Here is a 25,111-nt window from a genome sequence, read left to right on the forward strand (position 1 = left end):
GTAAAGAATGAGGAATTTGGTAAATATCAAGCAAATTTCTTTCCAACGATTACTATGTGTTATTAGGAAGAAGCATCTCTTCTTTTGGGATAAAAATACCCTGAAAACATAAAATTTATCCCAAAGTCTTGGGAATCTTTAATAGCTTTAAAAATTATTTAATTTTGATGTTATATGTTATAATTTTTATAACTTACAACATAGTATTTAGAATAAAATAAAACCACACATGTTGGCAGCAGCTGGGGATGAGATCTGCTGATATTCTAAAAATAAGTTGCCATAATTTAGCTTTTGATATAAATGCCTTTCATGAGGACTGTAAATGGACACTTTTCGAATTCTAGACATGTTCTATATAATCGGAACTGAATCATATAATCGGAAATGAATGGAAAAAATGAAATGTTTAAAATAATCTAATCTAAATTATAAGATAAATGCAAGTAAAAATATTTTTCATTTGCGATTTTAAAACTGGTAGTTCCACAGAGTGGTGATGAGTACATTATACATATTTATGTAGATTTTACAGGGTGTTTCAAAAGTCCCCGAGGACATATAGGATTCACAGTCTCCACATTCTTTGCATACAAATGCAGACTTTTTTCTATACTTGTTATAATAAATGCTGAAAATGGCTCTCATGTGCTTATAATAGACATGACATTTTTGTTCTCAAGGTCACTAAGTATGAGAGGGGTCACAAATGCCATTTTCTGCATGGGGACTCAGGGACTTCTGGCTCATTCCTGTAAATTAGTTATCCACATAAATATGTATAGACATATATGTAGTATGCATAGTCACAACATATATATATATTTAACATTTAAGAAAATTTAGATATTCTACTGGTAAACTGACATATGTATACAATATAACTTGTATTTATTCACAGGAATTTGATTTTCTTTTTGTTCAAATGTACTGTTAGCTTCATTGTTATTTCTTTCCCAAAGTTGTTAACAAGACTCCTTTATAAAGAAGCAACATGTTTTACTTGCACATATATTTTCTTTCTCTTTTGTCTTAACTAAAGTTGAGTAATGAGATTAATATTCACAAATAAATAACTAGATGGTGATTTTTTTCTTTTTTTTAGCAATTTTGGTTTTCATCTATATTTATATAATTGTTTCATTGAAACTGTCTTTAAAAAAATTGGTTCAAGAGTTAAAGCTTTTTTTCTAGTTAAGAATCACAATGTCTGATATATTAACATATGTCAGCTTCCTACAGAAACCCTATGGGTCTGCCCACCTGTGATGTCATAGTAAGGAGGGGCTTTTCTTCAGCAGACTCCTCCCTCGGTATCTCCTTCATCACCATGGCAACAGCCTTATCTGCCGCCCTAGAGCCTTTTCCCTATAACAGTGAAATCAACAATGACTTGTATCAGGAGAGATCTTTAACTTATTATTTATTACAAGATATTCTAATGTTTAAAGAGCAATCCAACATAAATGAAGAGGTAGGCTGCTGCAAGTGAATCTTGAGGCTTTTGGCTGAGGAGAAAACACACAAAATCTGAAAAAAGATAATTTGTGAACTTTTAGTTAGCTACTTTTTCCCCTTTACAGCTGACATATTACATTTAATTTTAACATAGTATTTTATATGTATAATATGTTTTAAGGAAATTAACATGACAGGAATTTTTTTTGTAATATCAATTTAAAAACACTATGGGTTGCCTGTTATGTTCATTTATACATTATTACTACATAATTCCTAAATATTTTGAATGACAGGAATTTGGGACAGAGATTAGAAGCAGGATCCAACTCCCACAGAGGGCTTTTGCTGGGTGATCTCTGGAGTCTTTGCCATTCTTGGGTGGATTGGGATAAAAAGAGTAAAAATGTTGCAAAATAGCTAAAAATCCTTCAGTGGCTTGACATAACAGGAATTCACCCAGCCTGTTCTGTGGTGATGTTATAAACTTGATGAAAAAAAATTCTGCAACTTTCAATGTTTTTCAGACCAAATAATTTTAATAGAGTTTTAGAAATGTCTTTTAACTAAAGAACCCCATAAATACAGATGTCAGTAAAGGATAATTAATATTGAAGCACTAATCTATGTCTCTCTATATGTCTATAGATACATATGTATATGTGTATATATATAGATAATGTGTACACAAACACATACATATCCCTATGTTATTTGTCTCAAAGAAGTAGAATTATAAACTGTAAAGGGATATGGTGGCTTTCTGTTATTTGAGTTTACCAGATTATTACATTTTTTGAGACTAGATATGGTATAATGGGAAAAATCCCCCAAAATATTACCTTTCCAACCCAATGAGAAAAATTTCATACTATGTAAAAATTAAATAATCCTTAAATACTTTAAAAACAAAAGCTTCAATTTTCTCAGGTCTCTGGGTAGAGCCTCCCTGAAGAAAATAATTTTATACTAAGAACACATATGAATATTTGTGTTGTAAATCTACTTAAAATACAAATGTAGCAGACAGACCTATCACAGGCAAAGAAACGAAAACCGACATATGGGAGGTCTAATGTTGGAAAAGGGAATTAAGAGCCAGGGTTGATATTAACTCAGAACTTAAGAGAGCTTGATTGTTTCCATGCAACAAAAAGGATACAATTGCATCATTATCTTGTGCTTTCAAAGGGCTTTAAGTATTTAGAAGGTAGGTTTACTCTAGGGATCAAAACATTGTCCATTTTCTCAGGCACTGACTTTCTAAAATGTAGCCAGAGGCGGCTTTTCTTTATGAGAACAAAGAAAAATTTTTTGTATAGTTAACAGATTTTTAAATGTGTGTATCTGTTTACAATGCTGAAAGTTTGTTTCTTTGTTTTGTTTTGACTTTATAACTAGCATTATTGAATTATAATGTGTTATTTCCAAGATGGAATATCAAATACTAGAGATTTTATTCAGCAAACACATCAGTAGTAATTTTCATATATGTATGTGTTTTGAAAAGTTTATATGGCCACAATTCATAGAATAACTGACTTCCGGAAGAATAAATGATAACTTGATTCATTGCGTAACAAACTGAGGTGCATAACGCTTCCAGGTTTCTTCTTTAATGAAGCAGTGTGAACTTCCTAAAATGGAGATGCAAACAATTCTGAATTCTGGGAAAAGATTTATTATGGCACTATTAACTTGTTTAACATTTTAGCAAAATATAAAAATTATTTGGATGAAACATTACACACTATAAGCTTAGTACATCTTTAAAAGCTACACTCATTTACAGACTAAATATGGTTTATAACAAATATTTTTGCAGCTTACGTTTTTCAAAAGAGCAAAGTCATTTGTGAAGAATTCTTTCCATGCTTCAGTAAGTTCTAATAATATAGCAATAAACAAAGTGGCATGCTTATATTTTAATTGCTATTATATTTAAAATAATAAATCTAATGTTACAAGGTATAATTTAATTTAAGAAAATAATTCAGATTCTTTTCTTGGGCTAAGAAAAAATGTCAATTGATAAGCATCTCAAAAAATTTCAGGTCAATTTTTTGGTACATTATTTATTTGAAATGCTACCAATCCATAAACTACATAGAGATATTTCTTTACATGTGCAACTATAATAGCTAGAATTAGCAAGGGACATGCCATTTCACTAAAACAAAAACAAAAACAAAAACAAAAATTAGTCCTTTCATGCTGAACTCTAGAACAAAGCAGTGGTCAGCTAGAAAGGATGTACGATAAATACATGCGGTGCTTTTTATTTCTTGCAGAAAAAACCCACCAAAGCCAGGGTCAGGTCACTTTTTTGAAGACAGTGCCACTTTTTCTTCAAGGTTACACCTACTACCTGAAAAGAGTCATGACACACCCATGTTAGAGACTGCTAGCAACTTTTTTCTTCACAGCCTTTTGGCTTTTGAGATAATCCCCCATGAGCGTCACTGTTTTACAAGTGTGGTACAGTCTGAAGACAGAATGAGAAGGTCTGCCACAATGACATCTCCATGGTACCAGATACAGTGTCTAAAACCACTGCCAAATCAAGCGAATACACTCATGTATCAATGCAAGATTTTCCCTAAATCAAATTGCCTCCTCCACCTGTTATCTTAAAATCAAGCTGTGTTATTTCTGACTTGTCTATTTATCTCATGGGATGATGCTTCCAGAAATCAGAACCTGACTGATAATTGGCTTGGCAATTCATGAGACTTTACAAATTTGCTTTATCAGCAGCTCTGCAGGGCTGATGACAATATAACTGTGCAGGTTTCTTTCTTTTTTGAAGGCAGTAGCTTAAAACATTGTAAGATATATATGTAATTGTTCAGACTTCAAACTCAATTTTCAAAATATAACCACACCAAAGGGTCTGTTTTCATCTATTATGTGAGACAACATGAAGAGAGCAACAATAAAATATACACTGAATATATATTCAAGCATATAAGCAGTTTATAAACTTTAGATAACATTGTCTATATGCTTCTATGCCACTCAGCAACGATGGAAAAGAATAGTGACATTTTAGAAGTTGATTATCATATTGTGGTATCCTCCAGCAATAATTTCAGCCTATTTATTTTCAAGTAATATTTCAAAATCACTTTTTCCCACTTCCTGGTTTAATTTCTTGAAATAATGTTGACTGGAAAAACAATATCAGCATTAAGGGGAAACTTATTTTTCTCGATGCTTTCCTGTGGAAAATTCTTTGATATTTTTATTTCTTCCATCATTTGTTTCTTCACTTAGGAAATATACAGAATGACAGCTTTCCTAACAAATAGTAATTCTAGAGAATAATCTTTTTATTAAATTCTATTATAAGAGCAGGCACAAATGAATGAAATACAGAGAGTAGAGCAGTGCCATTAACATTTATTAAGAAAACCCAGTCACGGTCCACTTATTTACTTTTTTAAAATACAGAACATAAGAAACAGCACACACAATACTGGACATCACAGGACCCTCTCCGGCTGGATACCAGACTGTGGAACCACCAGATGCTTCAGATGAGAAAGGTTGGACCTGTTTCACAGGGAAGGGGTTAAACTATTACAAGAAGCTACCACGTGCTGGGCATGCTGCTAAATGTTTGATATAATTTCATTTATTTGATCTCGTGGTAACTCTGTGGGGTAGATATTATCTTCCATAGATAGTTGAGGACACTGAAGCCCAGAGACAGTGTGATGTGGCCAAGGCTTCAAAGCCATTCTGTGGCTGAGCCAGGACAGGAACCCAGACCTGTTTTCCAGGCTTTCCTGCTTTGTCTCTACCATCCCAGTGTCTGTTCAGGTGGCTTAGTGAGGCTGGAGGGCTCTCCCTGTTGCCCTCACTGACTGCCATAAGTGTCCATTGTTCATGATCTCGCTCAGATTTGGGGCAGCAGCCACTTCTCACTATAATCACATAAGCAAACATTTTCTGAGAAATAGTTTCTTTCTCTAGTCTGGAATGGTCAATAACTTCACTCACAAGCACGTTTCTAACAAAATGCTTTTGCTGCTTTTATCTTCACAGAAAAGTAACCTAAGTATTTCACATATATACAAACTTCTTTTTTATTCTGTAGATCTTAGTAGGTTTATAAGCTTTAGCATCTCTCTAATTCTTATTAAATACTAGCTAAATGCCATTAAATGTCACTTTTACTAAGACTTTCTTGAGGTCCGTTTTGGTGCATAAAATACTTAAAGTATGCAATTCCACAGTTACACAGGCCACTGGTTTAGTTGCAGGTTCTATTACTTCTACCAAGGAATTTGTAATTTAAAACTTACTTTCATTATTTTTAAACTCTCAACAATTATCCAGAGTTTCTTTATCAGAGATATTAAACAGAAGAAATTGAGATAGGTTAGATTAGGGGAAAAGTAAAAAAGATTACAATACTAGACATCTCTGCCCATCCAAAATTATCTAATGTATGAATTTTCAAAATAGTCTTCCTTTTGTTCTGATTGTAAAAATTAATATACTTCTTGCCAAAAATTGATAAAAAACAGAACTAAGAAAATAAAATTAACAACCCTAATATTTTCATGAATTAAAAAGTTATTTTGTTTTATAATACCAGCAATTAAGCAATTTTTTTAGGCTGAATATTTAAAGGATAGACCTGCTACCATGAAGCCTACAAGGATGAATATATTGAATATATTTCTTTATGTATACATACATGTAAACAAACTCCTGACATCTATATATTTTTGTTGTTGTTGTTGTTGTTGTTTTTGAGACGGAGTCTCGCTCTGTCACCCAGGCTGGAGTGCAGTGGTGTGATCTCGGTTCACTGCAGCTTTAACCTCCTGGGCTCAAGTGGATCCTCCCACCTCAGCTTCCTAAGTAGCTGAGACTACAAGTGTGTGCCACCACACTCTGCTAATTTATTTTTAAAAAAATTTTTTTTTAGAGATGGAGTCTTACTATGTTGCCCACGCTGGTCTCAAACTCCTGGGCTCAAGGCTTAGCCTTCCAGGGTTCTGGGATTACAGGTGTGAGTCACCACACCTGGCACCATCTTTAGTTTTGCATATGCTAAAAAATTCTGGGCCCTGGATTAAGGACCTGCAAAAAACTAGCCACCAAAAGGCTAATTTTTGATGGCGGTTCTTGTTTCTCATGCACAGAAGCAGGATAACCTTCTTTTACTTGGTGAGCTAAATGTCAAAGTTAGTGTCATAAGTGTCATACTCTCTTCAAACTCCTAACACAGGAAAAGGTCAGGGCAATATTTTGCTGTGTCCTTTCCCAGTAAAGTGTGTCCCTGTAGATTTCTCCCAACATAGATTAGGGTTCAGGCCATGTTGGTTCTATCTTATTTCCTTCCCAACAGTATGTTTTGTAAGTTTTAAAAGTAGTACGAATAGCTAAATCTTGACATACTCGTCAATCCTTGTTTCTAAACATTCTGAAAGAAGCACAGATCTAGGTGTAAATAATTGGGAAGCATGGACAGAATTTGCTTTCCTTAAATAGAGATTCATATGTGGAATTTACAATCTATGATGAATTCACCATTGGTTCAGTGATCTGTTTGCAGCTGGAAAATGTGATTTACAATTTCTTAATAAGCGTAGTCAAGTTGCAGCAAAGAAATTGGTGCCTATCTATTTAAAATAATGACACAGGTTATTGAAAAGAAAGATTTCCAATTGACCCTCGATGTATTTCTCCCTTACTGTCTCTTTTTCCCCTCCAGCATTGTTTTCTCCATGCAACAGGTGCACATTTCTTCAGCCATCATCTTTTCTAGGAAGTCTTTTGGGATTAATTAATTAGGAGTTACACTAATCACATTCTATTATATAACTCCTGGACCTTCCCTTTGTGTTATGTGTTAATTGCAGGTATTTGTTTTACCTAGACTGGGAAAGTGATCGAATGGGGGAAGGAAGCAGGTGGGAGAAAGTCACGGATACCAATCTCTACAGTCTTTGATTCTAAGCCTCCACTTATGAACATTACTGGAATTCCATGGCCACCATATGTATACTCACTTTCCTTGGTCTGAATGATTGGAGCAGGGTGAGATTATGACTTTCATGGGCCCTAGGCACTTTTGGCTTCATGAGCTACTGCCTTAAAAAAAATCATATTCTATTACTACATTGGTATAAAGACAAAAATAATCCAGACTGTACTTATTATTGTATATTAATTGTTACAAAATAGTCCATTGTGGGGGTTCTGATTTTAAGAGAGAGTGAAGTTAAATCATTTCCATGGGTGCTTAGAAGTATTGTGAGCCCTGTGCACTGTGTCCACTATGCTAGGTGGATAAATTGGCCCTTCTCCTTCTGAGTTGGGGTCGTCTCCTCAACAGTCAGTGTGCTGTCCCTACTGCTGCTGTGCTGTCCCTGGAATGGTTGTCCTGGTCATCTCTGGGTGATCTATGCTGCTTCCACGTCCTGCATGCTCATCATGGCTGTTCCTGCCCTAACAGCCCCCTTGGCTACTGCTGCTGGCCTCACTGTTTTTGTTAAGGAAATCTTTCCTGACAGTACTCACAAGCCTTTGAAAAAATTTTTTTAAATTGACAAATAATAATTGCATGTGCTCACACAGCAGCTTTCATCTTGTAGTTCTTAAAACATACTCTCTAAAGGCCTGGAGCCTTTTAGACCTGAGGCAGAAAGCATTGGCAAGTAATATCCATGGTTACTCTTAAAATGTAACCTCTCCACCAGACAACAGGCCTCAGCCTGCCTCAGGGTGGACTCCTGACCATCCAGGGGCACTTCTGATCAAGTTGAGTCAATTTGTGCTCTTTTATTTTTATTTTTTGGTTAAAAAATTTAGTCGATTAGTCTTTTATAACCAGAGTCACTGATTGGCTCCAAAGTACTTCTTGCCATTTTTTTTTTTCCTGACTATGCTGTTGGTCACCTGAGGAACAGAACTGTCCAATACCCCAAATTTCTGAGTTGTGCCTTCAGACTAAGCTCCTCCTTGGGACCTTGCTATTGTCTTTTATTTTGTAAACTATTCCTTGGCTGTGTCTCACTAATGAAACTGCCTTGTGAGAGCAAAGATTGTGTTAATATAATTTGAACCATTTCTGCATTGTTTGGTATAGTTCTCTGTGTGCACATAAACGCTCAGGTGCACTCAATAAATACATGTACTGGATATATTTTTCAAATTATTTCATACTGAAATCACATTATATGGCCAACTTTGACAGAAGGTGATTTTGAATTAGATGAAAAGTCTTAATTAGACTCAAGGAAATAAAATAGTTTCAAGCAGCCAAATAAAAATGCCTTAAAATTAATAAGATGTTGCCAGGTAAAGATGCTGAAAACCTGCTCTGAGGGACAGATAAGGCTTTATTTTTAATTAGTAAGATCCCTTTGTCCACAAACAATTACCATTTGTTTGTTCTTTTGAGAGGATTACACATTCCCCCATCTCACTCTTACCATGTCCCAGGGCTTATTTACCCTCTTTGTTTTGCAAGCAATCTTACAACAATGGTCAAGGTAATAATACTTGATCTTCATTCACGTATGGCTGGCTTTGAATCAGTAAAGTTTTACTCTCAGGTTTCTCTGATGAGTGTGGCTCTAAGTTACTAGAGATTATTTTATCCTAAGGATGAGCCTCTCTATTATACACCTGCAAGCAACTTTTCCTATCTAGGGTGATCTGTCTTAAAACTATTTTTTTGTTTTGCCTTTGGCCTTACAATGAGGCTGGCATAAATAATACATATTTCATAATTAATAAGTAAATTTAGAAAGGTATGTTGTTTTATTTTTTTGTATGATAAATCCCAAATTTGTTATATTTTGAGAGGCCTTTGAAGATTGTGTGAAATATGTAACAAAAAATGTAATCCCAATTAAACGTTATTGGCATAATTTTTCAATTCTTTGTCAAATATCTCAGATCATTTGCAAACAGGCACTTTTTGGTGTTATTTTTAAGTAAAGGAAAATGACTAAAATACAAAGATATAAAAATTACTTTTTCTAGAAATTCTGCCCTGCCTCCCCAAAGGGAATAACTCTAGACTGTTTGTACCTTACTTGCACAAATGGATGGACATCTTAACATTCAAGAGAAAGTAAAGCATGAGAATCATTAATCATCAACACAGGTAGTTGCATAGACTATGCTGAAGCAACGGTGTTTTGGGCACAGGGGGAGGTGAGACATAGCCTCTTTTGGAAAGGAAGTAGTGAAAGAGGTTTTGAGGCCTGGTTTCTCAGTGCATTTTATGACTGGAAAGTATTCCAAAGTAAATATAATAAATAAGATTCCCTGCAGGTAAATACAAGTTCAAGACAATGAAAATGTTCCCTCGGATTCATATGATCTCTGGAATTCTTTTACTTATCAGGGATTAGATGTATTTCCCCAATTTCTTGCCTCTAGTAAATAAAATACATATACCAAATTTAAAAAAATAAAATAAAAAAACAAGTCACAAGGAAGAATTTCATCCTCCTACCAAACTGGAGGCCATTAAATGTTGAAGATCATTATCTTGGAGCAAGAAGATTAAATTCTCCTTTTTTTTCTTTATTTTTGAGATGGGGTCTCACTCTGTTGCCCAGGCTGAAGTTCAGTGGCACAATCATAGCTCACTGTAAACTTGAGCTCTTGGACTCAAGTGATCCTCCTGCCTCAGCCTCCTGAGTAGCTATGACTATAGGTGTGCACCATGGTGTGTGTCTAATTTTTAATTTTTTTGGTAGAGGTGGAGTCTTGCTATGTTGCCCAGGCTGGTCTCAAACTCCTGGCCTCAAGTGATCCTCCTGTCTTGGCCTCTCATTGTGCTGAGATTATAGGCATGAGCCACCATGTCTCGTCTTCCCTCCTTTTTTTAAAGATGAGAAAAAAAACTGTATGTTAAATATACCATTACTAAATTATTGAATGTAAGAGCAAACTTATCCAGATGTCATAAGGTAGAATTATATCATTTTTATTCCAGAGGAAGGCAATTAACTAATGAATTGGAATTCACCCCCTTTATGAATAAGCCTGACTATTCAGTAGCCTTCTCTGTGGCTTTCCTCATTTTCTGGCAGGTGCAAGTGTTTTTATCAGCTCGTTCCCCAGTCACCAAATGTCCCAGTTTTGTTGATACAACTTAAGAAAAGTAAACTACAGAAACTAGGCCAGGTTTACAAGCTACTAGCCAAGAAGGTCTGCAGCTAAGGTACTCCATCTGCCTGACTTCCCTGAAACAGCTCCAAGAGAGAAGCTGAGACTTTGGGAATTCCTATTCTAAAATTGTGCAACTGACTCTGGCACCTCTGCTTATCCACATTTCTCTGGAGGTCATTGGCAACGTGTGGGTTGGCTCCTCATAATGCTGTTGGGTTCCTTAAAAGCAGATGAATAATAATCTCTCACTTTGTGGAGAAGAGTTAGGAAAAGTATAGAAAGACCTTAAAGCTGCAAGCCACAGACAGCATGTAGCTGGGGGTGGTCAAGGTGATTACCAGCTAACGGAGCCAGTGGAGCCTAAGTGGTCAGTGGAGAAGAAAGTAGGAAGGCCATGTGGCATTTTGGCACCAACACCCAAACTGGAGTCAGAAGAGAGGAGTTTCAATCCCAGCTCTGCCTTTTATAAACTCTTCTCTCTAAACTTCTATTTTACCTTTTGAAAATAGGATGGCATTACTGTCTACATAGATTTTTGAGAATTACATGAAATAGTACACATGAAAGGACCTTCCACAATGCCTGGCACGTAGTAGGTACTGAAATATGAATTGACTATGAACTATGACTGCTAAGCTCATGGGCTCCATTGGCTTAATTGTCTCTATGAGATAGGTGACAAAGTATGCAATCTTTTGCTTGTATTCATCCATGGAATAAGTGGCATTGGTTCTCCTATTCTTACTGTTGCAGAGTATTCTATCATCTGAATGTACCACAATTTACCCATTTAACTGTTGATGGATATTTGGATTCTTCCAGTTTAGGGCAATTATAGAGAACACTGTAATGAACTTGAATTTAGAAGCCACAGGGGACATAAGAAGACCAAATAAAAGAAACTGAAAAATAGATGTGAAAAGAGCAGAGAGACTTAAATATCAGCAATAGAAGCAGCAAATAATGAATGTATGGAGAAAATGTCTTATCCATGAGCAAGTTAAGAGGAAGTCTGAGTCTCTGTAGCCAATAAGCAAAGACAAGTGTTGACATGACTTGAATTAAAAGAGACTAATAGGGTACAGAGATCAAGGATCAGAAGCAAGACCAGGATGCTGAATCTAGCCACCAGCAGACAATAACAAACCAGTTTCTAATGATTTGGGATTAATAACTGTTAGGAGCTGAGTTGTGTACTCCCAAAATCATAGGTTTTCCTATCTCATAGATACTAAGCCCCAGTATTTAAGATTGTGACTGTGTTTGGAAACAGGGTTGTTAAAGAGGTAATTAAGTTAAAAGGAAGTCATTGGAGTGGGTCCTGATCCAATATGACTGGTATTCTCATAAGAAAAGGAAATTAAGGCACAGACATTCACAGAGGGAAGACCGTGTGAAGACACAGGGAGAAGACATCCACTGACAGCCAAGGAGGGCGGCCTTTGAAGAAACCAACCCTGCCGACACCTTGATCTCAAGCCTCCAGCCTCCAGAAATGGGAGAAAATAAAATAAATTTCTATGGCTTAAGCCACCAATCTGTGGTGCTTTGTTATGGAAGCCCTAGTAAACTAAACAGTTAATAGAACAGCCACCCATGAATGACTACGAAGTGGTCTTACTCTTACATCTCTGTTTAGAAAAATCCAAAAAGAATTCACTAACAATGTTACTTTAAACCTTCTGAGCTAATTCCTTTTGTGGTTTCTAGTCTGTTCAAAAGGACTTCATAGGTATTGAAAACCAGAAATTTGGAAGCCTTGGCCTCATACAACATGCCACGACCTAATTGTCAGGGAGAGTTGCCCAAAATAAATTTAAATGAAGATTGTGCCTCGAGTGGTCATTCAGTGCCAGCAGAGCTATGCTTTCTCTCACTAAATGGAGGTTTTAGTCACATGACCTCAAATTACAGTTTTGAACTGCTTGAAAACAATTTTCTTGTGAAAAAGCAAATTTATTTTGATTTCTAAATGTGAATGCTCCAACGAAGCTATTTGTTTCCAGCTAGAAGTTTATTAAATTATATACACTTAGATGTTTCTATTAGTTAATATAGACATTAGTCAAAATATACAGTTGATATGTATGTAAACAGAGAACAAATTTAAAAAAGAACATTTGGAAAATAATCATGTACTACTGATAGTTTTTAAATTTTATTTGAAGAAAGCTCTTGCTAATAACTCTGCAGCATATTTTGGGGCAGGGCTTATACCTTGTCTCTGCTGTCAGACACAGCCTGACCCGTTTCAACTTATAAACGAAGACATTAGCTTAGATGATATCTGTTGGGGACTTTAGATGAGTTAGAACCCTGGGAGTGCCAGAATGTTTTAATAAAGCCAGTTTCCCTTTTTCTAATCACCATAAATGTATACTTCACCTTTCTGTTGGTATGCAGATGATGTACAAGTTCATTTTACTTTTCTATCAAACTTTCTGGTTATAATCACAGTACTGATTCATTTCAACTGTAGAACACCTGTTAAAAATGTCAATAGACATGAAATTTGCTCTTGGAGCTACCATTTAAATACTTATTAAAAGAAAAAAGCCCTCTACATTCTCTTCCCCATCATACTTATTGACATTCATGAAGCTACGGGGCTAGGCTGTGAATACAACCAGGTAGTACACTCCAGACAGAAGAATTCCAGTGGTTTTGAAGCCAGTATCTGGGCTGTGCTTAGACTCAAGTTCTAATCTATATTCCATATTTCTGTTCTTAGAGGTTTGCCTCAACTGACAAAACAGAAGGGGAAGAAAATAGTTGTCAAGTGCTGGCCTTTTCTCGTGTGTTATTCTATTTGCTTATGAATTCCAAGCTGCTGAGGGATACCCTAACCCAGTGGGATGTGGCAACATAGCTTTATATATATGTGTTTGCTGAGGTTAGACAGGGTTTCTGTTGATAGAACATGGGACATGGTGTGAGGAAACAGTTTGAGACTCAGAAACAATAATACTTTCTTGTGTGATCTTGGGCAGACATCTTTTCTTCTCTAAGTTGGAGAGTGCCAATGATACAAATAACTGCCTCACTGACATGGCAGAGTTTTTGTGAGGATAAAGTAAGTAATATATGTAAAAATAAGAATTCAATATGCTCTAATAATGTTATAAATCAGCAAAATCCTATTAGCTGAGTAAATTATTTTCCATGCGTATTTGGGAGTGCATAGAATCTGAAAGGACTATTTATGTAATTTGAAATAGTAACTTGATAATGCTACACTGTAATGAAAAAGTTAATGGACTTCTCCTAACAATAGAAATCCAAAGCAAGTCTGGATCTGGCCCATTATAGTTGCAGTTGCAAAACACCAAGGTACTGTAAGATTGCTAATGAATTCACAGAATGTTTTATATGCTCTAGGATTGACAAATATAGAACCATGTTAGGAAATCTATCCAACCATAGTTATATAATCACAATAAAAAAGATAACTTTCAACTTTTAAAGTCTAAGAAAGGATTCAAAATAGAAGACTTTAAGACTGCTGGAATAGTTCAAGCAATTCCAAAATTTCTACTAATTAGTACACTAATTAGTACACAACGAAGCTATTTGTTTCCAGCTGATGAATTATAAATTGTCTGATGAATTATAAATAGGCATCACCCTTCTTGTTTCCAATTTGGAAAGGCTAGAACATTTTGGTGGACCATTTAGTTCATAAAGGTATTGGATTGTTTCTACTCTTTATTAGGCATGAAACATAATTGCCTGTATCTTTCTATCTCCTATACTGGAAATACGCCCATACTCTGTGTCTCAAGCCATTATTAACAGACAGAAGAGTAATTTGATAATATTGGTTTCAAGTTGCTTATAAAGTTTTTCTCAATCTGCTACAAATGGACTCCCTGCTAACCCCTACATTTTCTTCTTTCTAACTCTCAGATATATATCAAAAGAGACTAAATTAACCTTTAAAAGTGATTTGGCCTGAACCCAGTTCAATCTGCTAAATAATGAATTATGGCCTTTTAGGTCCAAAGATAAAAGCAACTACATGATACTGATATTTTATGAGGCAGGTTGAAATTTATACTAATTCTAGGTACATGTTATACATACAAAAAATTAATCCTTTAAGATCCTAGTTATTCCTACATAAACTTATGCTATTTATTTAAATTAAACTTTTAAAAGGTTCTCAGAAAGTAGAAGAGGTTTTTAAGTCCTACACTGAAGCTATTCCTATAAACACTGAATTAAAGAAATCTCAGAATCTTTTAAGCCTACTAGAATTTATGTTTGAAAATTTAGAATTGCTCTAATCTCCACTCCCCTATTAATAATATCACAATATATCCTTTTAGTCACATATAACCTGTTGAAGTACAATAAGACAAAAAACCTGATTAACCAGCATTCTCAATTATTTTTTCCAAAAAATGTCATGTTTAGGAAAAAAGTGCCAAGCAAACCAATTCGTTTAAAGGATTCTAAAGATTCCAAGTCATGGTCCACAGTCAATATATATCCAGCCCCAACTCTGACAATTATATCTAAGGAACCATCCATCCATTAAGGAAAGATGAGTGGGTAATAGCCCTCAGGCCTGTAATATCCTCGTCCTTCAAAGAAAAAATTAGGTTTAGCATATTGTACTTAGTAATGTAGAATGAAGTATTCACACGTTAGAAAGACTTGCTACTAAGAAAAGGTGTTTTGTTCCCTTTAGTGAGTCTTGAGGTGATGAAAAGTTTCAGCTAATTAGAATAGCCAAATGCCTTTGAGTGTTCTCATTAATCAAAATTGTATGGTATTTCTTCTGCTGGACTTAAAAACACAGAGACTTGTTTTTAATTTCTTATACTTAATGGCTGATTTTCTCAAAGTGTTGCCACCAAGGTCACAGAAGGAAGTTATTTCAAAGGCTTACCTTTCCTGAGGCCATCACAGTTACTTTAGTTCTAAATTATACGTCTACCAGTAATTTATTCAATGGTATAAAAATATAGACTCATTTTTTGGTTTTGTTTCCATTTATAATAAACTTCTTTAAAGATCTCATTGCAAATTATTTTAAGAGATTTTAAGTTTCAGTAAAAACTTAACCTAATCCGTTGTAGGACTTTTTATATTTAACTCATCAAGATTTAAAAATTGCAGACATGTTTTTTCTTTTTCTCTCAAGAACTTAAAACAATTTGCCCAGTAGGCTTAGAGTCTGAGCTTTTCTTTGAAAAGTGAAAATAAAGATGTTTGCATTTTTCCTCATTAAAAGTTGCTTATTTTCTTAGAGAATATTTACTTGGAAATAGAAATGTATTTCTTGCATTTGGATATTTTAATATCATAGTGTTTTTTGCTACAAGAATAAAACAAAAACTATGTCACAGTAAGCAAAGAAAGTGACTGACAGTTTTTGCAAGAACTTAACTTGGATTCATATATTACAGAATTCATTGTCTAGCTAGGTCTCTTTTAATTAGCACTGTAGAATTTTATTTATTTGTTTTTTTCAGCTTAGAGTCTGTGAATGTCGATGATTTTATTTTTAAGTTACAACACATCAAGTTAACATTTTTATCTCTTTCTCCTTTTCTAAAATGAGCAATGAAATTATACACTTTAGAACTCTAGGATCTTTTATAAATATGATTTCTCTGTATATGATATTTGTGACTGCACAGGCAAGAGCAAGGACTGATAAAACACACCAACTGGATCTTTTCTTTGATTAACAGAGATTGGTGTTTTAGATAGCAGACATCTCCTTAGGTGCAAACATGGCTGTTAGAATGTCACTCTTATTACAGGGTGCCAAAGTTCCACAGACGATAGTCCAAACTGTAAGAGTTGCTTGGCATCATGGAATGGTCTTGAGAAAGGGACTCTTGGAGCCCTTTTCTTTACTTTGATGTGCAAGCTCTTCTTCCATCACTTCCTCCCCCACAGTACTACACTAGCTAGCTCTACTACCCTACTCACCATTACACATTAAGTCTGTAGAGGTCCAAGTTACTGTGTTCTCTCTCTGCAGAGGCTGTTTCCTTCACTTGGAATTCCCTTCTTGTCATCTTTACCTGGTGAATTACACATATTCTTCCAGATTCAGCTCAATCACCACTTTTTTTTTTTTAATTGAAGTCTACACTGTGATTTTCTTAAAGTTGGATATTGGTTCTCATTCTATTTTGTGTTGTCACAAAGTCATGTGGGCACAAAGGTGTTAAATGAAGTCTTGCTGGATGGATGAATGAAGGCATGAATGGACTGATACGTGATATATCTGCCTAAGACTCTTTGAAGTTTCTTCCAAAGTCAGGTTACAGAAGGATAAAACCATCTCCTTCCCAAACCTCTCCACTAACATCCGAGGCAAAGACTAGGGATGGTGATGGCTCCTGTTTAGGAATTTAATGGAGTTCTCCTCAGTGATAATTTCAAAACTTTTGATCTCTGTAGCCAAAAGAAAGGTTAGAAAGAGTTCATGGCTCAGCCATGGGACATTTTTAAATTTTCTGCAAAGCCTTTGTAGGGATACTGAAAATCATATTTACTTTAAATTAAAATATAGTAGCAGTTTGGACAGGGAGAAAGGAAAGACAGAAGATTGACTAAAAAAAATCCTCTACATTATTGAATTAAATAAAATAATTTAATGTAAATACCTTCTATAAGATGCAGCCTTTTTGCTTGTGATTGAGAATGGAGCCAAGTTTTGCACTCACATTGACAAAGTGTGGAAGAAGACAAGGAAGTGATTTCTTTGTATGCTTTGCTCAGTGTTATACATGTAAAGCCAAAAAAACCACCTGACACAGAGTAGGTACTCAAATATTTGTTGAATGATTTTTTAAAAATCCACAAAAAAACTTTGATATAGCAGAAGCAGGAACTCATAGTCAGAGAAGTTAGCATCCCCAGAATCCAAAGAAATCTTGTGAGGCAGTGCTGGGATGGGAGGTTTTGAATTTTACAGTGCAGTAGTGCCTTGGCTCAATCTTTTCTGGATCTGAAGATTTAGGAAGACCTTGCTGGCATAGAGATTAAATAAAATAAAAGAGAAGAAACTATAACTTTAATCAAAGATGCCTTAAGGAAGAACTAGTACATTCATGTTCAGTGGTATTGAAACCAACACAAATTATCTTAGTGATGAGAGATGTGCAGAAAAGTCACTCAATTTTTGAAGATTATTGGAAAAAGTTGAAAATTGTAGTGATGGATTATGTGAAAATAAAGTGCTTATGTGTTCTGCCTGGAGGAAGGTAGAGAGCAGTTTTTGACTTTCTGAATTAAACAATTTCCTGAACAATCTGAGAATAAAGGAGGCACATGGAGGGTGTTTATAAAGGTCACCCCTGGAGAAGATGGCTGTGTATCAGATGCATTCTCTACTTTGAAGCCTCCAGGAATAAAGCACTTCTTTATTTGGTGTGTGACAGTGAATATAACAATTTCTGCTTCTAAAGAAACTACTCAGAACTGTAAACTTATTTGAAGAGTGTGATGGTCCAAAGAAGAGATGGGCATCAGAACATCCAGTTAATAAAAATAACTACCAAAATGGTATTCAGCATGTTATAAAGTTTCCAGTTGAATCTCACAAACACCTCTTTGAAGTGGATACCATTATATCCTCATTTCACAAAAGAGATACTTGAAGCTCAGAGAGAATAACTTAAATCAAAGCCAGTAGCCTAGTAACAGCAGCACTAGTAGTAATGGTAGTAGTAATAATCACTTATCAAGCATCTAAAATATACCAGATGTTGTGCTATATGCTTCATGTATATTTTGATAGTACAGTCATGCATTGCTTTATGACAGGGATACAGTTTGAGAAAAGTACTATTAAACAATTTCATCGTTGTGTGGACACTATAGAGTGTACTTACCAAAACCCACATGATATAGCCTCATATACATCTAAGCTGTATGTATAACCTATTGCTCTTAGACTCCAAACTTGTATAGCATGTTACTGTACTGAATACTGTATGCAATTATAACACAATGGTAAGCATTTGTGTATCCAAACATATCTAACCATAGAAAATGTACAGTAAAAATACAATATAAAAATAAAAAATGGTACACCGATATCGGGTACTTACCATGAATGAAACTTGCAGGACTGGAAACTGCTCTGGGTGAGCCAATGAGTTTGAAGGCCTGAGACATTACTGTATACTACTGTAGACTTTATAAACACTGTATCCTTAGGCTACACTAAATTACTTTCCTCAATAACTAAATTAAGCTTAGCTTACTGTAACTGTTGTACTTTATAAGTTTTTAAATTAACACGCCCCCCCTTTTTTTTTGAGACAGTGTCTCACTCTGTCACCGAGGCTGGAGTGCAGTAGCATGATCTTGGCTCACTGCAACCTCTGCCTCCTAAGTTCAAGTGATTCTCCTGCCTCAGCCTCCTGAGTAGCTGGGATTACAGGTGCACGCCACCGCTCCCAGCGAATTTTTGTATTTTTAGTAGAGATGGGGTTTCACCATGTTGGCCAGGCTGGTCTCGAACTTCTGACCTCAGGTGATCCACCCACCTCGGCCTCCCAAAGTGCTGGGATTACAGGAGTGAACCACCACACCTGGCCTAAAAAATCTTTTGTGATCCTTTTGTAATAACACTTAGCTTAAAATACAAACACATTGTACGACTGTAAAAAAATATATTTCTGTGTATCCTTATTCTATAAGTTTTTTTTTTCTATTTTTAGATTTCTTTCTCTTTTTTTCTTTTAAAAAATCTTGTTAAAAACTAAGGCACAAACACGCTCATTAGCCTAGGCCTACACAGGGTCAGGATCTTCAGTATCACTCTCTTCCACCTCCACATCTTGTCCACTGGAAAGTCTTCTGGGGCAATAACATGCATGGATCTGTCATCTTCTATGATAAAAATGTCTTCTTCAGGAATCCTTCCTGGCAGACCTGCCTGAGGCTGTTTTACAGCTAACTTTTTTTTTTTTTTTTAATAAGCGGAAGGAGTATACTCTAAAATAATGATAAAATGTATAGTTAAGTAAATGTATAAACCAGCAACATAGTTGTTTATTGTCATGATCAAGTATTATATACTGTATAATTGTACATGCTAGGCTTGTACAGCTGGCAGCACAGTAGTTTGTCTTCACTAGCATTACCACAGACAAGTGAGTAATGCATTGAGCTATGACGTTAGCACTGCTATGATGTCACTGGTGATAGGAATTTTTCAGTTCCATTAAAATCTCATGGGACCACTGTCATATATGTGGTCTGTTGTTGACTGAAACATCTTTTTTTTTTGAGATGCAGTTTCGCTCTTATTGCCCCGGCTGGAGTGCAATGGCGTGATCTCTACTCACCGCAAACTCCGCCTCCTGGGTTCAAGCGATTCTCCTGCCTCAGCCTCCTGAGTAGCTAGGATTATAGGCATGCACCACCACACTAGGCTAATTTTGTATTTTTAGTAGAGATGGGGTTTCTTCATGTTGGTCAGGCTGGTCTTGAACTCCTGACCTCAGGTGATCCACCTGCCTTGGCCTCCCAAAATGCTGGGATTAAAGGCATGAGCCACCGTGCCCCTCCTTGAAACGTCTTTATGTGGAGCATGACTGTACCTAAATCACAATTCTTTGAGGTATATGCTTTCATTTATGACCATTTTAAAGATGCAGAAACTGAGACACAGAGAGGTTAACTGGGAAGAACTAGTAAGCCTCAGAGTGGGACAGAACCCAGGGTCTGGCCTCAGGGTCTGTGCTTTTAACTATTAGGTTTTATTGCCTCTCATTAGAGCTGGATTACAAGCCAAGTTTGTGTATACTTAGGCCCATATTGTCATCCATGATCCTCTACTAGCGCTAGGTTCTACTAGCGCTAGGTACTTCACAATTTCCACTGTCATCCATTTTTTTCTTGGGCAAAAGCATACGGATTCCAAGTAGCAAAATCTAGATATGTTCATGTTTTTATACAGGTCACACATTTGGTGGGTATGGTAAAATCCAGGATTTGGGAATAGGTACGTCTGACCTTCAAATTTATGTTCTTTCTTCTAGAAGGCACTGTGATAGTTTTATGTTAAAATAAAATTCTTGAAGACAGTGTGGTGCAGTAGCTTTTTAAAGTGTCACTGAAGTGGCTCATTAGTAAAACTCCCTTTCTACCTCTCTCTGGACCAAGGAGGCAAAAAGCCTAAGTTTCAGTCCTAGTACTCCCACTTAGAAGGGCGAGGCAAGGTTGCCTTTCTGAGCTTCTCTGTTCTCATCTGTTAAAATGAGAATAATGATACCCATTTCACAGTGTTGTAGCCAAAGAACCCAGTGCAGGAAGTTAATATTGTGGGCATTTGAGAATCAATAATTTCTTCTTTCTTTTTTTCTTCTTTCTCCCTCATCTCTCCTTTATCTTGGGCAAGACAGCAAATACCACGAATTTTCAATGGTATAAGCACTATGCTACAATTGATGTGTATTTGTGGACACTCCTGTGACACATCCACAGACAGTAGAGAATAAAATAAACGGGTTCTTACGGAATGAAAACATACGAGATGTTTTTCAGAGTCCTCAAGTTCTACTCAATTCTCCAATGTACTGTATATCTCAGGCCAGCTTAAGGACAGCTGTGGATTTGGAAGAATATTCCACAGATTCTAAGACTTCGTCAAGTACTGCCTCATTCTATGCTCTAGTGGCTTCACATCTGTACATGCTGGATTGTTTTTGTGTGTGTGTACACCAGTAACCAGTAAAATGGAAACGCAAGGTCAGGGAAGTAACAAGACACTGCCAAACTCTTTATGTGGGAGAGCAAACAGAATCCTTGAAACACTCCAGCAAAGTAGGTTCTAATACTTCCTTTAATAATACTTAAGTTAAAGTGGCAGTGGTGGGATTTGAACCTGGGTTTGCTTAACTTTGAAGCTGGAGATCTTCCCACTACCACAGCAAGCTGCCTCTCTCTAGGTACTTGATAAATACGTATGAGCTAAATAGAAATCATTTTTAGGCTTGTGAAAACCTTTCCCAGACTTATTTGTTGTTAGGGGCTCGGTCTTGCATTTTGGCAAATGATTAGGGGCTCTTTCACAAGCACCGCTGAGTCACACTTGATGGAACTCCGGCTCCATTCTGCTTAGGAATGCAGGGTCAGACTTTAGCAGAATGTTTTTTTTTCCTCTTGAGTAATTTGTCTGCAAATAGGTTAGGCTGCCATTGGGTGAGCAGTCGATGTGCCTTGAGTAGGCAGTCATGATCTGGACATACAAGCAGGCACTTCCACACTCAACTCTATCTTTGAGGCAAGAAGATAAAAAACAAATAGCTGGTTTTTTTTTTTTTTTTTTTTTTTTTTGAGATGGAGTCTCGTGCTGTTGCCTAGGCTGGAGTGCAGTGGCGCAATCTCAGCTCACTGCAACCTCTGCATCTCGGGTTCAAGCAATTCTACTGCCTCAGCCTCCCGAGTAGATGGGATTATAGGTGTGTGCCACCATGCTTAGCTAAGTTTTGTATTTTTAGTAGAGACGGGATTTCACCATGTTGGCTAAGCTGGTCTCGAACCTCAAGTGACCTCAAGTGATGCACCTGCCTCAGACTCCCAAAATGTTGAGATTACAGGCATGAGCCACTGTGCTTGGCCAACTTTTTAAAGATAGTTAAGTGTTAGAAGTGCTTACCTTTCTTAACTCTGTGGAGAGACACCTGGCAAAATGTCCATTAGGAAAACAAGAAGGAGGTGTTCCTTCAGGCTCCCTGCTCTCACATTTATTCTCTGGAGGCAAAACTGAATGGAGTGGAAAGAGGGAGCCTCACAGTTCTGATCTGAGTGGAACCTCCGTTTTGTCTGTCTGTCATCTCTCTTCCCAACCAGAACCAGTGTGCTCCCCTCCAGGTGGTTTCTCCTTTCTTCATCCTGTTCTTTTTAGAGGGAAATTTACTCAAGTTTCTTTCTCTCCCTTCTCAATCTCTTCTTGATTGAGTTGGGTTGGGCCTTTTATAAAATTAAATCTGTGTGTAAGCATCCATCCCTCAGCTTTAAGTGAGGATCTGAAACATCCATTTTTGTGATGCAGAGTTTAAATCAGACGCATTTGAAAAAAAAATATATTATGTTTCTAAGTGGGAAAAGGGATAGGCATTAACAGATAACCTTTCATATAACAGGTTAACAGGTGTACATTATGTGTTTGATCTTACAAAATAAAGGTATTATCCTGTTCTATTTTAGAAAAGGAGATCTGTTCAGAGAGGTTAAACTATATTCCCAAGATCACTGGGAGAATACATATCTACTCTCAAGACATGCCTTAATAAACTTTTCATGTCTTTACAAACTTAAGCTCCATAAGTACAGGAGCCACATTAATTTTGTTCAATATGGAATCCCCATCATCTAAAAGAGTCCTTGGCACTTAATAAATGTTCAGAGAGTATTTTTGAATGAATTTATTTGTACCTTGCTACATAACGAATATAAGTTAACTTTAAAAATTAATAAAATAGAAACAGAAAACACAATGTATACACAGTATAATATATACACAGTATTTTTTACACAGTATAAAATTTTTTTACAAAGGAGAAAACAATGATACCCCATTTTCCTACGCCTCTTACTAGTAACCAAGGACACTGAACCCTAATCAATTACACAAGTTTTTGGTTTTCTTAAGATAGAAAGCAAACCAATTGCTCAAGACACATACAGCTCTTCCAGAAATAAATCCCCTAGGAAACTGTACCCTAAAAGGTGGTACTTGGTAACATAATGAAGTCCTAAAAATATCTTTAAGGGAGGTATGGTAATAAATGGGAATTTTTAGGACTCTAATGTGATGCTATTGGGTAATGTGGAAAAACACAGTAAGCCAAAAGCATCACATCAGCCAAAAGTATCTCTTTTCACATTAGCCAATAGCACATCACACTAGAGCACAATACAACAAACATCATCATGTAAATCAAACAGGTGCTTAAGGAACTCGCAGAATGAAGGCTTTTCCTTAAAGAATCAGTCTGCGCAAATAGTTCCTATCTTTCTGATGTTGGTAACTCACATTTGAACTAAATTACAAATGTATTCTGTTCAATTATTTGCTTAGAGTTCATCTGAAGTTTTTCAAGTCTAACTTCTTGATCTTTACAACTATTCTTCCAGTACTTTGTAACCTATCAAGTGTCATTCAAGAGCTACGAAAGTGAAGAGAGACATATGTTATCTAAGAATCTGAGAGAGATGACTCAGTCAGCATCCTCTCCCTTGGTGTACAATGGTGGGGACAGCTACCAGCTACTGTGTCATCTGGAGCATGACAATGAGAACACAGACACTGGATCGTCCTGATATAGCCTGCAGTCCATCTGGGCCTCTAGACATTCATTTGCATTTGCATTCATGTGCATCCCCTACTACTCCAACTCCTACACCTTTTGGCAGGAAATATCCACACAGCTGGATTGGATTCATAAGATGTTTTTATTTTTTGCCTCATTAAACTCTAGTTTCTCTCAAGCAAAGTGTGTTTTCTTTATATTCCAGCCCAGAAATCATTTAACAGGAAGAAGACATCTCAGAGATGTGCTTCGAGAAAAGGTTTAGCAATGGGGCGCAAAAACATATTGCATTCACATAATTATCTCTCCTCTCCTCACCCCCCCCCCACACCCCCAACACATAATATGTATTCTGTAAAAAGTTCTCTCTGAAGCTCACTAGACGGACTTGTAACTGCTGGGATTATGATTTGTTGCTTGTAAGATTATGGATCACGGAGCAGTAAATCAGCCAGTCAACAAATATTGCCAAGCACTGTCCCAGGCTGGGGGAATGTGGCAAACAAGACAGACAGATGTAATCCTTGTGGAGTTTAGGATTTGGAAGAGATGAGAGATATTACACAAATAATTCCAAGGATGGTAAACGCCATTAAGGAGAAAGTACAAGATGCTATGGGAAGAGACAACAGCGGGATGTAAGATAAACACCTCTTCCTTTATTTAAATGTGCCAGGAAGATAGCTTTCTCCTGATTGTCCAGTGCTGCTTTTAGAATTTGAGTGCTTCCTCTTTTTTTTTTTTTTTAGAAGGAGTCTCGCTCTGTTGCCCAGGCTGGAGTGCAGTGGCGCGGTCTCCGCTCACTGCAACCTCTGCCTCCTGGGTTCAAGCCATTCTCCCACCTCAGCCTCCCCAGTAGCTGGGATTACAGGCACATGCCACCATGCCTGGCTAATTGTTTATATTTTTAGTAGAGACGGGGTCTCACCATGTTGACCAGGCTGGTCTCGAACTCCTGGTCTCAAGTGATCTGCCCACCTTGGCCCCCCAAAGTGTTGGGATTACAGCTGTGAGCCACCACGCCTGGCCCTTTTCTTAATTCTCATATCATATGTCTGTTTGAAGGACAAAATATGCACTGCAACTATTATAAGCTGTGATCAGAATGTTATTCAACTAATTTAAAAATCTTCATAATTCATGTAGAATGATCAGCCTTGCCCTTAATGAAAAAGAATTCCATATTCATTTCATAGAAAATGAATTAT

At 36.4% G+C, this 25,111-nt stretch overlaps 1 protein-coding gene and 1 long non-coding RNA gene across 2 annotated transcripts in view; one reads left to right on the forward strand and one right to left on the reverse strand.

Annotated features, from left to right (window-relative positions):
• The window catches only part of PEX5L (peroxisomal biogenesis factor 5 like), a 184,636-nt gene that overhangs the window by 109,500 nt on the left and 50,025 nt on the right, over window positions 1–25,111 (reverse strand). Inside the window, exon 3 of the mRNA XM_033211780.1 lies at window positions 1,264–1,368. Coding sequence (XP_033067671.1) covers window positions 1,264–1,368 — 105 coding nt within the window. The remainder of the gene's footprint in view (window positions 1–1,263; window positions 1,369–25,111) is intronic.
• Window positions 1,354–24,086, forward strand: LOC117083774. The gene is made up of 3 exons (XR_004437209.1): window positions 1,354–1,474; window positions 4,912–5,006; window positions 23,728–24,086. It is a non-coding gene; the product is annotated as an uncharacterized LOC117083774 (long non-coding RNA).

The sequence above is a fragment of the Trachypithecus francoisi genome, unplaced genomic scaffold (genome assembly GCF_009764315.1).
Source record: "Trachypithecus francoisi isolate TF-2019V2 unplaced genomic scaffold, Tfra_2.0 Lachesis_group0, whole genome shotgun sequence".
NCBI lineage: Eukaryota > Metazoa > Chordata > Mammalia > Primates > Cercopithecidae > Trachypithecus > Trachypithecus francoisi.